We start from the raw sequence: 12780 nt of genomic DNA, 5'->3' as shown, positions 1-12780 counted from the left end.
CGACAGGGCGTGCAAGCCAACACACACACAAAGATCTCCCGACGCAGCGAGTAGCCTACGCAGCCTGTTGGGGCAGCTGCTGTTAGCGAGCACCTATCATAAGGCCGGTACGGCGCACGAGGGGACGGTGTGACCAGAACCAACGGCCGGACCACCTTTGTCTCCCCGGTGCTGATGTTTACACGCGCCGTGGCAAGTCGACCAAGGGAAGGCCCAGGACAGGTTCAAATATTCACCGCTATTTATTGGTCGCGGGACCGGGATTAAACTGGGGTCTTCGGGCTTCGTAGCGCAGTGCGCTCATCACTACGCGCCCGCTCCCCACAAACACCCGCGCACGTGTGCGCACGCGCAGATGCACGTGGACCACGTTGCTTGCACATCGTCGAGCTGAACGCTCAGCCCAACTGTGCAATCGCAGAACCAACGCCAACATTTCAAGTCGGCAGCAGAGTGCGAACAAAGTCGCACGGGCAAAGGGACGTTCCTCCCGGACGCCGCGACGTCACTCTGGTTAGAGCCGTCCGTGAAAGCAGTTAAAAAACATAGACAGATACAAAGATCCCCAGATAACCTTTACCAGACTGTTAGGGCAAGTGCTGAGTACCTACCAAGGCTGGCACGGCACACGAGGGGGTGGGTGGGCCACGCGCCACGCCCGGCCGCAATAATTACCAAGAAATAGGCAGAGCGAGTAAATAAATTGTGCACGCGTAATTAGTCTGAAGGGACCGAATCTGCATGGGAAATCTAAACGCCATAAAAGCGCACGAAGACTTGGTGATTATAATACGAGCTTAACGGGCAATAAAGGGAGGAGCGGCCGCTATTAGCGCACACACCTGGCTGGCGGCGAGCTGGGGGAGGCAAGCGGTTACGATGTCGACTGCTGCATTAATTTTCTCATCAGTGGACGGTGGGGGCAGGGGCGGTGGGGGGGGGCTAGGGGGGAGTTCAGGTGGCCATGCTCTCTGTGGTCATCTCGCCGAGGCTCTCCGCAAGCGAACTGAGGCGGTTTCAGACTCCTCGCTTTTATTGATTCGCGCCACAACCCGACACGGATGATTTTATGCCAATTACGGAACACAGCCGCGAAAGATTTTCGTGTGAGCGCGCGAGCGTGTGAGCGCGCGTCCGGGTGTCTGGGGAAGATCGATTTAAAGTCGTGGCTGACGTCGCCGGTAAGCGATATCCGAAAGTTGTCGTGGGGCTCCCCACCCCCACGCCCCACCCTCCCCTCTAGGTCGACTCAGTCTTAAAAACGCGTGCTCGGATCAGTACGCGAATGGTCGGCACAGGCGATGAGAGATGAACGCGCTGGCGCCGTGCGACGTGCCGCCCTTCGTTTGCCGCTGCGTGCCATCGTGCGCCTGGCGGTCTAAACGAGGGGGCGGGGGGTGGGGACCTTCGCCTTTCGTGTGTCTGCGTAAGATTGAGGATTTGCATTTATATGTGTGCATGCCCAATTAGGCCGCGCTCTGACAACAAGCGGCATTTCCTTCACTTTGCAACTGCGCCACATTCCGCCGGCGATTAAACAAATACTCGAGTCACTTAAACGGGAGCGGAGACCCGTCATTCGTTATATATACGCCGCCAGCGCTTCGAACTTGTTAACGCATTTTTTTCTAGTGAGAATTCAGATGAAAGGGGGGGGGGCGGGGGGCAGGGGGAGTGGTCCCGGAGGAAGATGGGACGGCATTCGGGTGCAATGCGGGATACGCGACGCCCTTCAAATTAAAGAAAATATGGACCGAGATCACTCGCGCACGCACGCACGCACACACAACAGCCTCATACTTCAAAGACATTCAATTGTGGCTCCCAGGTTCCTCGGGACAACGGCTTGCATTGAATGACGCAGGTGACGGGCGATGCAAGGAGTGAAAGTAGCTCCGAGGTTCCTGGGACATTGCATCTCAAATGTCTCCTCCCCACACTGATCAGGGACGGGTGGCCTCCGACCAACTGGGGGGGGTTGGGGGGGAGTTTGGGGGGTGGGGGGCATGGGAACCGTGGAACATTTGCAGGCCCCGTTAAATCACCGGCGAGGAATCTTGCGAGGCCCATGCCTAAACAGTAAGCCGATTTGCTCCCGTCGTCGCTCAAGTGGGCCTCCTTGAACGAGGTGAAAGGAGAGGGCACACACGCACACGCAAGAGAGAGAGAGAGCCGGACGAAGATGAAAAGGGAGAAACATGGGAGCTGATGGGGGGTGGGTGGGTGGGTGGGTGGGTTGGTGGGGGGGGCGGGTGCGTCGAGCGGGTGAGTTGTGCGTCGAGAGGGCAGGGGTTTAACACACAAAAGTCAACGCTCCATCTCGTCGTATTTATCTCCAAGAGCAGCCTTTTAATTACGCAGTCTCCACGGCAATCTTTCACCCGTCGCAAGAGTGTGGGGCCCGCTAAATTAGCCCGGGGCTTAATTGCGGAGCACATTAACCGCGGTTTCAATAACCCCTTTTTTTTTACTTTGCCGACGCGCGGAGGTTTTGTCTCGCTCTGTGTGTGTGTACCTTTTCCCTTTTTTTCAAAGGCGTTTCTTTTTTTTAGAGCTGCAGATGAAATGATGAAGTGGCACGCGGTCTTTATGCGTCCCGCACGTGCGCCGAATACGCGATGCGTTCCATGAATCGACTCGAAAATGCGGGGGGATTGCGAACACAATGGGGCCGGCTTCCCATATTTTGTCGAATTAATTAACGCACGCCTAATTGGACGCTTTTGTCCCATTCGCCTCCCTCCCCATTTTTTCAGTCACCAAACTTAATACTTCCTCTTTAACCTCACGATGATCGTAGCGCCGTTCTCGGGGACTTGCGCGGCAAACGGAGGCGCGCGGAGGGAGGGTTTCTTTTTTTTCGCTGCGGCGAATTCGCAGCGCGGCAGCTCGAGGGAAGAGTTTAACCGCCCACCGAGCGCACCCCATCCCGCGCGGCTGAGGCCGTCGCGTCTCTCGCCCGCCCAACGCCCCCTCGACGGCGACCGTCGCTCCCAAGATGACCCCGCCTCCCCCTCCCCCTCCCCGAGGGAGATCGAGCGGCCGTCGCGTTCGCAAAATCGGAGCACGCTTGCGTTCTACCCGCTCGAAAAGGCGTCCAGTGACCCACGGGGCTGGCGGAGAGAGCGGGCGGGTTGGCGCGCCGAATGCGAGGGAAGGAAAGAGGCACCGTGGGCCCGCAAGGGTTAAGTGCTGTTACAGCCTCCTTGCAGATGGCTGCAGAGTGGTGGTTACGGACCCTGCATTTCAATAAGTAGCGGTGGCGGAAAATTAGTGTTCTGCGCTGTACATGACTACCCATTCTTCCCCGGGTAAAATAATACACTGTCCCGGAGAGGTTTAATTCCAGTCTTTCGCTCTTGCTTTCTCACCCGCTCGCTCATTCACTGCCTTGTTCTCTTTAACAGCCCGAGGCTTGGGCGGAATGTACGACGGAAAAATGATCACTAAACGTGCCCACCTACCAGCCCCCCCCCCGCTCCGTCCGCAACCTCCCCCCCCCTCTCCAGAACTGTCAACCACCCATCCCGATGTTCGCTTGAAAAGCCCGGCCTCTGAATCCCCTCTGGTGAAACACCGGGCATGCCAAGGTACACACGGATATGCCTGTGCCACCGTGGCGGGTGACGCGGTGATACGGCGCACCCCACCCCCCGCTCACCCGTGGGGTGCGGTATTCTCTGAGCAGGTGCCAAACTCTGAGCCCCAGTGCCATCAATTATTCCATTTGTTGGTTTTTAACCCCAATTATCGGGCATGTAAGGATTCACCACCCACTACCCCCCCCCCCACCCACCACATGGTTGTATATTAAGTGGCAATATTTTTTTCTGCCCGTATTAAATGTGTCGTTGCATGCATGCCCAGCAATTATAGAATTACTTCTATATCAACAGGATAATATATCTGGAATTCCCTTCAGTGGAATTGTTGATCGCGCTCGGTGGTAACTATTTTTGCATGCCCTGCAAAGAGTATTCATCGCGCGGCCATAAAAAGGAAATATTCATTTTGCAGAGCAGGAATAAGCTAAATTTGGTGGCAAAACCAAATTTCATATTGCAATATTTTTTGCACAGCAATTGGCAACTGGGCTGAAACCATCAACTCACCGCACTTTAGAATCGGGGTTTAAGCTTGGGTGACTGAAACCCAGAGTTGAACCTGGCGTGTCAGTGGTTGGTGGCTCAGTGTCTCGACCGCACCCTTTAATCATCGTCCGAGTCACCGTGACACCTCCGAAGATGCGTCGTCCAATCAATGCATCTTTATTTTCCCCTGCGCCATTAAAACGTGGCATTCACATGGTTGTCTGAGACGTGCCAGTGCTTACCGTAGACACGAATGCAAAAACGTTCCCAACATGTCACCAACATGTTAACACATTTCCCCATGTGGCATTGCCAGCACTGAAGATGTTAAGCCATCTGCATCTACGGAAATTGCACTAACGGCACGGCAACTACGTGCATTTGGGAGCCGTTACAAAATCCACTGAAGGTGACGAGAGAACAATTGACGGGGTGGGTGAAAGTATGGAGGATTAAATCAGGTCGTCATATTCAATTTGAACACGTGCACACACGCGTGCATGCAAACCTCCACCTCACAACACCCCCCCCCCCACCTCAACACTGCACCTGACTCCCAGAAACCTTAAAATCTCAAAACGAACAAAGACAGAGTGAGCAAAACGTTCTCGCAAATTCCCTGCGCGCTCCGTAATTTTACAGGCAATCAATTTGCGCATGAGTTGCGTGTCGCATCGTCCCAGGGAAATGTCTGGGACGAAAGCACCTCGCATAGCTCTATTTCAGCAAACGACTGCAGACAGAATTATGTAATCAATAAACGACTCAGCGGGTTTTTTACCGAACATTTCTAAATGCTCTGGCCGTCAGGGAACGAGGCTGATGGGATTGACAACAGACGGGTGGGACTTGAGCATCGCTGTGCTTTGCCAGCGGAGAGTTTCAACGGACGAATACTTCAGGGTCAGAGTCTCCAATTCCATCGCCTTGCTTGGTCCAAAGGCAGCACCTTGCGCTTCTTTGCACCTCAATCGAGACGAGGAGAGTTCCACGAAGACACGAATATCTACTCCATCGCAGCGAATCGGGCGACGCAATGACCCCTGTGGTTTTCGTGCCTGAACGGGTCCTCGATTGACAATACGCAAACGGCTCGGGCGACGGCGCGTCGGCAGTGGTGCACGAGCATGACAAACGAGACACCTAACACGTCAGTCAACAACACCCGTGGCCTTAATAGGAAAAAATATGTCATAGGTGACGTTTCTGGGCAATGGTTCTTCCTCGTGCACAGGTCTATGGGGCACATGTGCCATGGGGAAAGGTCATCCCCTTGAAAGGTCATCGATTCTATATTTTTCGTCTCAAGGTCACGGTGTCGAGTTTTCAGATACAATTCAGGTTTAGTGAGGAAATGGAACGCTGGTTTCAAATCCTGGTGGTCAGTCGCGAAATTATTAACCCAAGTGTGGAGAGTTGACGGTCTCTGCCTCGCCTGCAATGACCGCACGAAAAAATCAACGTTCAATTTGACTTCCCGCGTAAGATTTTTTTTTTTCTTTCTCGAGGGGCTCGTGGAAAAGTGCAGCACTGCGATTGAAGGGATCTCAGGGGTTAGTTCTGTGATGTCTACTTCTGAGGGCTCTTCTCTGACAAGGTGCGATGCGTCTGTTCTGTAAGAGTTCTGAATGGAATAGCTTGTCTCACACAGTGACACAGAAAATACAATTGGAATACATTTTGAGACGAAAAATATTTAACTATGGGCCAGTGGCCATCTCTGTTGCCAACCTTGAGCAGCCAATGGTGGAAACTCCAGAATTCCATGGAAGCAGCTAACCTCCTCATGGGACCACCGATATCAAAGCTCACAAGAAACACCTCACTTTGATCGACGCTCAATGATGCGGTGACCAAAAAGGAACGTGTTATGAAGTTCACGGTGCGACGGGGGTCAGGGGTCGAGGAGCAGGGGGCGGGGGTCGGGGGGTCATGGAGAGAAGTGGGAAACTGACCGGCGCAGGTGAACTCCTTTTTCTGAACCTCAGCGACGTTGAGTCCACGGAGGTGTACGGGGCCCATGCACTGGGTGAAGAGGCCGAGGCGCGGCCTGAGACGCAGCCAATCAGAGAGCCAGGAGAGGCGGCAGTCGCAGTGCAGGTTGTTTGAGTGCAGGCGGCTGGAGTGGCGGCGGTGGAAGGAGGAGGAGGAGAAGAGGGTAGGGGAAGGGAAGGACGAAGTGGTGAGGGAAAGGGTTAAAGCTGTAACCTTTTCACACGCAATGAAGCTACTCAACCGCCAACGTGCGTCTGCATACATTTTTAAAACATCCGCAATTTTAACAGAGTATTCATCACAATACAAAACGTTGTCATGAACTAAATTGCAAAATTTATATGCAAATGCATCGCTAAATTTTCCCCAATCAAGCTCAGCGCCTAACACTCGCCTGCGCGCATTAATATATATTTAGCAGCTTTAAATATTCCGCTCTGGGCTTTGACGTGTGTCAGTGCGCGTGTGGGGGCCGCGGTGGTGGTGTGGGTGGGGGTAGTGTTGCGGTTAGTGCGCCGCGTTACATATCCGGCGACTCGAGTTCAATTCCCACTCACGACCAACATCGGTGACAAACATCTGAACCAGTCCTAGGTCGACTCAACCTCAAATGAGTAACCGGTGCAATGTGTAAACATCGCCACTTGGGAGACAAAGGCGGACGGGCATGGTCCTGGCCACCCAGCCCCTCGTGTGCCGTTCCAGCCGTCATAGGTGCTCGCTAACAGCACTTTCCCCAACAGTCTGTTGAGACTACACAGGGAATATTTGTCTATGGGGGCGCAACGGTGGTGGAGGCAGGGCGAGGATCTCTGTGGGACCGTGAGGAGGGAGGTGAATTGGACTTGCAAGATAGAACCATATCATAAATCAAATCTCCAGCAATCCAATCTCAACTGCCTCTGGCTTCCGAACGCATTGTTTTGCAAAACGATTCCGCGTTCCTCTTAATTCCTCGCTTTTCAAACCCTGACAACGTTGACACGGCGGGATGATTGGTTGGGCGGATGAGGGGTGGCAACGAGCAATGGAAGTGGCCGCATCGGTGGAGGGCGGCCAATGGGGAGGCAGCCCGGGCCTTGTACGTGGCTTTTAGGATATTAAAAGTCAGGTTATGGATTGTTCCAAATTCTTGCTGCGAAAACAATATGTTGCTGCCACTTGCACCCAATGTTTTCCCCGAGATTGTAAGACACGCGATGAATAATACATGCCTCCCTAACCTTTGCGTGCACGGGTGTAGAAGTTCGGCGCGTCTAGGTGGTTCTCATTTAACAGCGGGGCCCGCTCCTCTCCCTCCGTCGGCGAAAGCTCGCCGAACAACGCGGCCACAATACGTATCGGCGCATTAGGCGTGTCAAATCAATTTACGTCACTTTGCCTTTTAATTTGCGACGTTCCGAGAGGAGCTCGAGAGAGGAAAGAGAGAGGCGGCATCGGAAATTCCAATCACGTGGCACCAGCGGTCATGAGGACAGCGCTTTATCTCGCGAGCGGCACCGCGTCGTCGCACGCCACGGACAGGTAAAGGACATCTCCTGTTGGTGCCCGCTTGATAAATGTCACCTCCGCCCCCCTGCCCCACCCGTGCATCGTGGCATGCCACTGAGTTTCTTTGCATTCGTTTAGCGGATAAATCCTCGGGCCTGCTGCTACCCCCCTGCCCACCCCCCCCCCAGGCCTGGCTCTGATTCGCTGGAAGCGGCCGTCATGAGCTGTGTGAGCGACATGAGCGAGCGTCCCTGTGCAAGGGTTCACCGAGCTGGAGGGGTGGGAGGCGTGTGTGCAAAGGTGGAAAGCGTGCAGGACCGTGCTGTAATGCACCGATGTCGCTTCCCTTTCAGTAGGTCGGTGTGGCTCTGTGTCGTGATAGTCATTGCCGCTATCATCATCTCATTCATAATTTTTATCATGATCATCATGATCTTCATCACGATCATCATCATGAAAAAACTTACATGAACCAGTCAACATCATCAACACTAATACCATTTTCATCAGGATTAAAACAATCTCGTCATTATCATCACCATCATTATCATCATCATCATAATTACCACCACGTGATTATAATGATCATGAATTTACAGTCCTCATCATCATCATCAGTCAATGAATAATTATCATCATCAGTCAATTCATCAACAATATCATCATCATTATCATCGCCATCATCACACATCAGCCAAAAAAAAAAACGCGCGCAGCTTACTCCACAAAATAATTAAATTTCCTTTTTTGTTTGTGACATTTGCAGGAAGAGAGGGGGAGTGATGGAGCAGGCCGAGCCCCATGCGCGGACGGATCGACAGAGCAGTGCTGGCCGACAGAGCCACACAGACCGATAGAACCACGCTGGCCAGGCCACACAGACCGACAGAGCCACGCTGGCCAGGCCACACAGAGCGATGGAGCCACGTTGACTGAGCGGCCCGCGTGTACTCACAAGGTGCGCAGCTTGGGCATGCTGTTGAAGCTCTCCACGGAGAGCGCCGTGACGTTGTTGTTGTTGAGGGTGCTAGAGGCACGAGGGATCGGGGTGGCGGGGAGAAAGAAAGATAAATAAACAAATAATAACAATGGAACGCGTAGCAGCGTAAGTCCGCCCTGAGCTGGAGCGCTCATTTGGCGCTTGTCTCCATTCACGGTCCTGAGCCAGCGGTGGAAATTCCACATTCGTATGATGAGGAACGGTCATTTCACAGGACATCTGCCATTGATTTCCCATCATTTGGTGCTCTCCAGACAGTACAATGATGATGTTTGACAGATCGTGCTGCTGCTTATGATGATTTACAGATTATATTGATGATTATGATAATGATTAGCCGATGCTTCTGATTATGATAATGATAGACAAGATGATGGCCATGAAGATGAATGGATGATGATGACTAAAACATGTAAATGGTGAATGCTTGTCGATAAAATGGGCTGTGATGACCCTGGCAGGGATTTGATGATCGAGAGCCCTGTTGCTCTACCAACCTGGTTAAAATCCCAGACGAATAAATCATACATACGTAAGAAACGCATTTTCACTTATATACATTAATTATAACATCTCCCTATTTCGGGGTATAATTACCGTACGGGGCGAGTATTGTTAGCAAGCACCTATTAGGGCCAGCACAGCGCACGAGGAAGCCGTGTGGACACGTGTCAGCGGCCACAAGTAATGTTTCAAGGGTAAAGAGTAATTTAATTTAAAACCTGTTCACTTATTCATTTAACCGAATGCTTATTTACTAATGCACTTAAAGGGTTATGAAGGCGCCACGCTTCGGAGCGACACGAGGCTTGTGTTTTCGACCGCACGGCGCCAATAACAAGCGCGTGGGGGCCCACGCGTAGTGGCCATGGGCCACCGCATTGGCACAACTTGAGCTTGCGTCGGTGGAGGGATGGCACAGAGTCAGGGGGCATCTCCACGTTCATTGCCCACCGCTGTACGTTCCCACGTGACGATCAGCCACTCCGCTGAGCTATCATTCGTAGCCAGGTCGCTTCTGAAAAATAAGCTAATATAGCTCCAGAGGGCTTCACCTGCTAAAATAAAAAAAATTGTAAAAATTTCGTTCACATTTTTTTTGTGATTTACTTACCTTTCCTATACTTTGCACTCATATCGTGTTTTTTTCTACTGTTTGTTGTTGTAACTTTCAAATGTCCAACCAAATGAACACAATTGTGAAAAAGAGCTTGATAGCTCATCGGATTCCTCCATGATAAGTAAAGATCCCGATTGGCAATTCTTCACGACCGGCGCCGTCACTGGCTCGATCGCTCGAACGCTTCTTCCTCATTCTGGTCCCTTCGACGCTGGGCCCGGTGAATTACAACCGTTGCCTTCATAGATATCTCCGTGCGAGGTATCTCCACCTCTCAAAGCGGACGCTTGGAATTCACCAGTCGTCGATGCAAATTGGCCCTACAGCAGCAGGGGTGCGCTCGCATCTATCTGCTGATCTAAAGCACGTCCCTCTGCCACCCGCGAACCCCCGCCCATGTCGTGTGTAATTTGCGGGCGGCCGCCTTTGATGCCGAATAAATGTCCGTGAGCTCGTCGCACTCTATACCCGTGCTCGGCAAACTTCGACAAACGTGGAGCACACACACGATAACCATAACCCAAGCAATGGCGCTCGGTGGGAGTTCACGAAACATCTAGGGGCCACTTTTTCCGCAGCAGTCACGTCAACAGTACGTGCCCTCCTGCACCCTCCGCCGTCGTCTCTGCAAAAGGCTTCACTCCGGATGAAGATACCACCTTAGGCGTCTGCCACATTGCGGTGTTATGAATAACGATATAATACGTACAGATACAACGTGAACGTGCAACCAAGGTGTCTCAAGCACGGGCAGAGCAGGACGACGATGCGCTTCCCGCTCCTCGCCGCCAGACACAGCGGTCGTGCCACCGCCACACATCGTTTTTGGAAAATTTCACAACGGCAAAACCGCGGCAGCACACCCGCGACGACAGCACAACCGCGTCGTGTGACCGCGCAAACAAGTGCGCTTGTGCGCCCGCGGAACGAACGCGCCGCTACTCACAGCACTTCCAGGTCTCGCAGCGCTCGGAACGCCCCATCTTCGATGCAGCTGATCTGGTTGTTATCCAGATGCCTGGAGGACAGCAGATTATGATGGGAAGGAGAGAGAGAGAGAGAGATTAAAAGCAGGAAAACAAAAATCTGAAATCTAGAGATCACTGTGCCGCAATCGTCACCGCCGCTGCCACTGCGACCGCCGCCGACAGAGAGATGCACGCTGCGGAAACACGTCGATCGCACGCACGGCAACACGCTCGCTCGCGCGCGCGCCGCTCATGCGCTCGCTCACCCGCCCACGGTCGGAATACGTGCGCGCAGGCGCACGCGCAGACGCCGGCGAGCACGCACGCGTCAGGCACGTGCGAGCGAGCGTCTCCGCGTCAAGCGGCGGCAGTGGCCCAGGTGGTGAGGTCCGGAGGTCGGAGCCGAGACGAGCGGTTCCACCCACGAACCTCTCCACCCCACTGTCCGCCGCCGCCACTCCCGTCACCCCCTCCACCCATCGTTCCGCTTCGCTGCGCCGTCGCTGTGAGCAGCCCCCCTGCGTGACGAGGGCCACGCTCGCGCAGCCTTTTTATCTGAGCGCGGGAACGGCCGTCGTTTTTATTGCGCATCAGTTTTATATTCCTGCAACATCGCGTTCCAGTCACATGGCACTACATCACCAGCGGCCGTGAATCAGCTGTGCATCCTACCACCCCCCCCCCCACCACCCACCCAGACTCCTCTTTGCTGCTTCTCAGTAAAGCGGAGAGCTTAATCATTCCAGCTCTGGCCACAGTGCTCATTTCATTATCTTAATTCACTCTACCCATAAAATCCATTTTTACGCCTCTACAATAGAAAGCAATTTCGCTAATGCACCTTCGGGTTTATTTATTTAATTTGTTCTATTTTTTTTGTTCTCCCCACTCCGCTTTTGTTCTGACGGAGCAGCAGGCAGCATCAGCAACCTGAACGTGGCTCAGAGCCCCCCGAAACCGCACCACCTACCCACCCACCCCAACACGCGAGTCGGCGGAGACTGCAGACACAGCAAGAAGGCACCTTGCATTCCGATGCCTTGCCTCGCTCGCAACATTTGACGCTTTCACTCGCACTTAAGAGAAGGGCAAGGGCTCCACTTTCATTTTCTGGGGGATTTGATTGTCTGGCGTTGCTGCTCCGTGCGGGGTTGAGTGTGGTGGGAGGGGTGGGGGTGGTTTATTTTTTTTCTCGTTTAGGGTAAAGCCGCACTGCACCAAAGCTTTGAAAGTTCTCAAAAAGCTTTGGAAGCTGCCAGGACCCCCGCCGGCCGCTATCGGCCGTTCAGAAGCCGATGGCTCACTCGACCTGATAATATAATCGGTGCCATCAAGCGCGAGTCGTTAGCGACGCGACACGTGGGGCCGGTCTACGACCGCACACGCATGCGGTGAAGCTACCCTCTTTATCCGTTTCAGCGGGAAAGGGGGGGGGGGCGGTTGGCACTGTCGGGACGGATTTTATTATCCGTGTTAATTCGCACAAGTCACCGATTGTATGAAATTTGCCGCCACCAATTTTGAGCCACTCGTGCACATGTTGACAATAGGGTGCATTGGGCACAATGTCCCAGCTCCTCCTCTTACCCGTGCAAAGACTCGGATAATGGGATGGCTTTAACAATTCCGGGCGGCCAATTCCAAATGACTCATCCGTACGAAGCTTCCGACAAAAGATTCAACTTGCCACCGCTTCCAGGGAATGCCTCTTCTTCACGCAAACAAGAGGAGCTTGGATCAGAGGCTAATCACTATTTTTGTTGGCTTGTTCGTCTCGCACACGTCACCGCAAAAAGGCCGGAGAGCCTTCGCCATAATTTAGAGCGCGGTAAAAAGTGCAAATAAAAAAAACTAAAGAAGAAAAAAAAAACCACCCCAACAAACAAATGCAAAAGCGGAGACCCTCTGAGGCAAGTCGACTCCGCACGCCGACCAATCAGCAAAGAGCGCTGCTCCTGCCGCCGCTGCGCGGGTCTGTGCCCATCTCCTAAACGCCTCCCTTCACCGGGTCACTCGCACCCTTGAGCACAGCACCTGCAACATGTTAAACGTCGCAACTCTACAGCCCAACATTCATCAACATCGGCACGAACGTCTGCCGGGCAGTGAGGCGAG

General features: G+C 53.2%; 1 protein-coding gene across 2 annotated transcripts in view; it reads right to left on the bottom strand.

The window, feature by feature from the left end:
- LOC144717550 (slit homolog 2 protein-like) overlaps positions 1-12780 on the bottom strand; it is a 240246-nt gene that overhangs the window by 84657 nt on the left and 142809 nt on the right. For both annotated transcript variants that reach the window (XM_078592951.1, XM_078592952.1), the window contains exons 6-8: positions 10644-10715; positions 8533-8604; positions 6047-6210 (exon numbers count right to left, since the gene is read on the bottom strand). In XM_078592951.1, the coding sequence (XP_078449077.1) occupies positions 6047-6210; positions 8533-8604; positions 10644-10715 (308 nt within the window). The remainder of the gene's footprint in view (positions 1-6046; positions 6211-8532; positions 8605-10643; positions 10716-12780) is intronic.

The sequence above is a fragment of the Lampetra planeri genome, chromosome 4 (genome assembly GCF_965212315.1).
Source record: "Lampetra planeri chromosome 4, kcLamPlan1.2.h2, whole genome shotgun sequence".
Taxonomy (NCBI): domain Eukaryota; kingdom Metazoa; phylum Chordata; class Hyperoartia; order Petromyzontiformes; family Petromyzontidae; genus Lampetra; species Lampetra planeri.
Note: the sequence above shows the minus strand (reverse complement) of the source record. Positions and strands in the feature narration are given on the sequence as shown.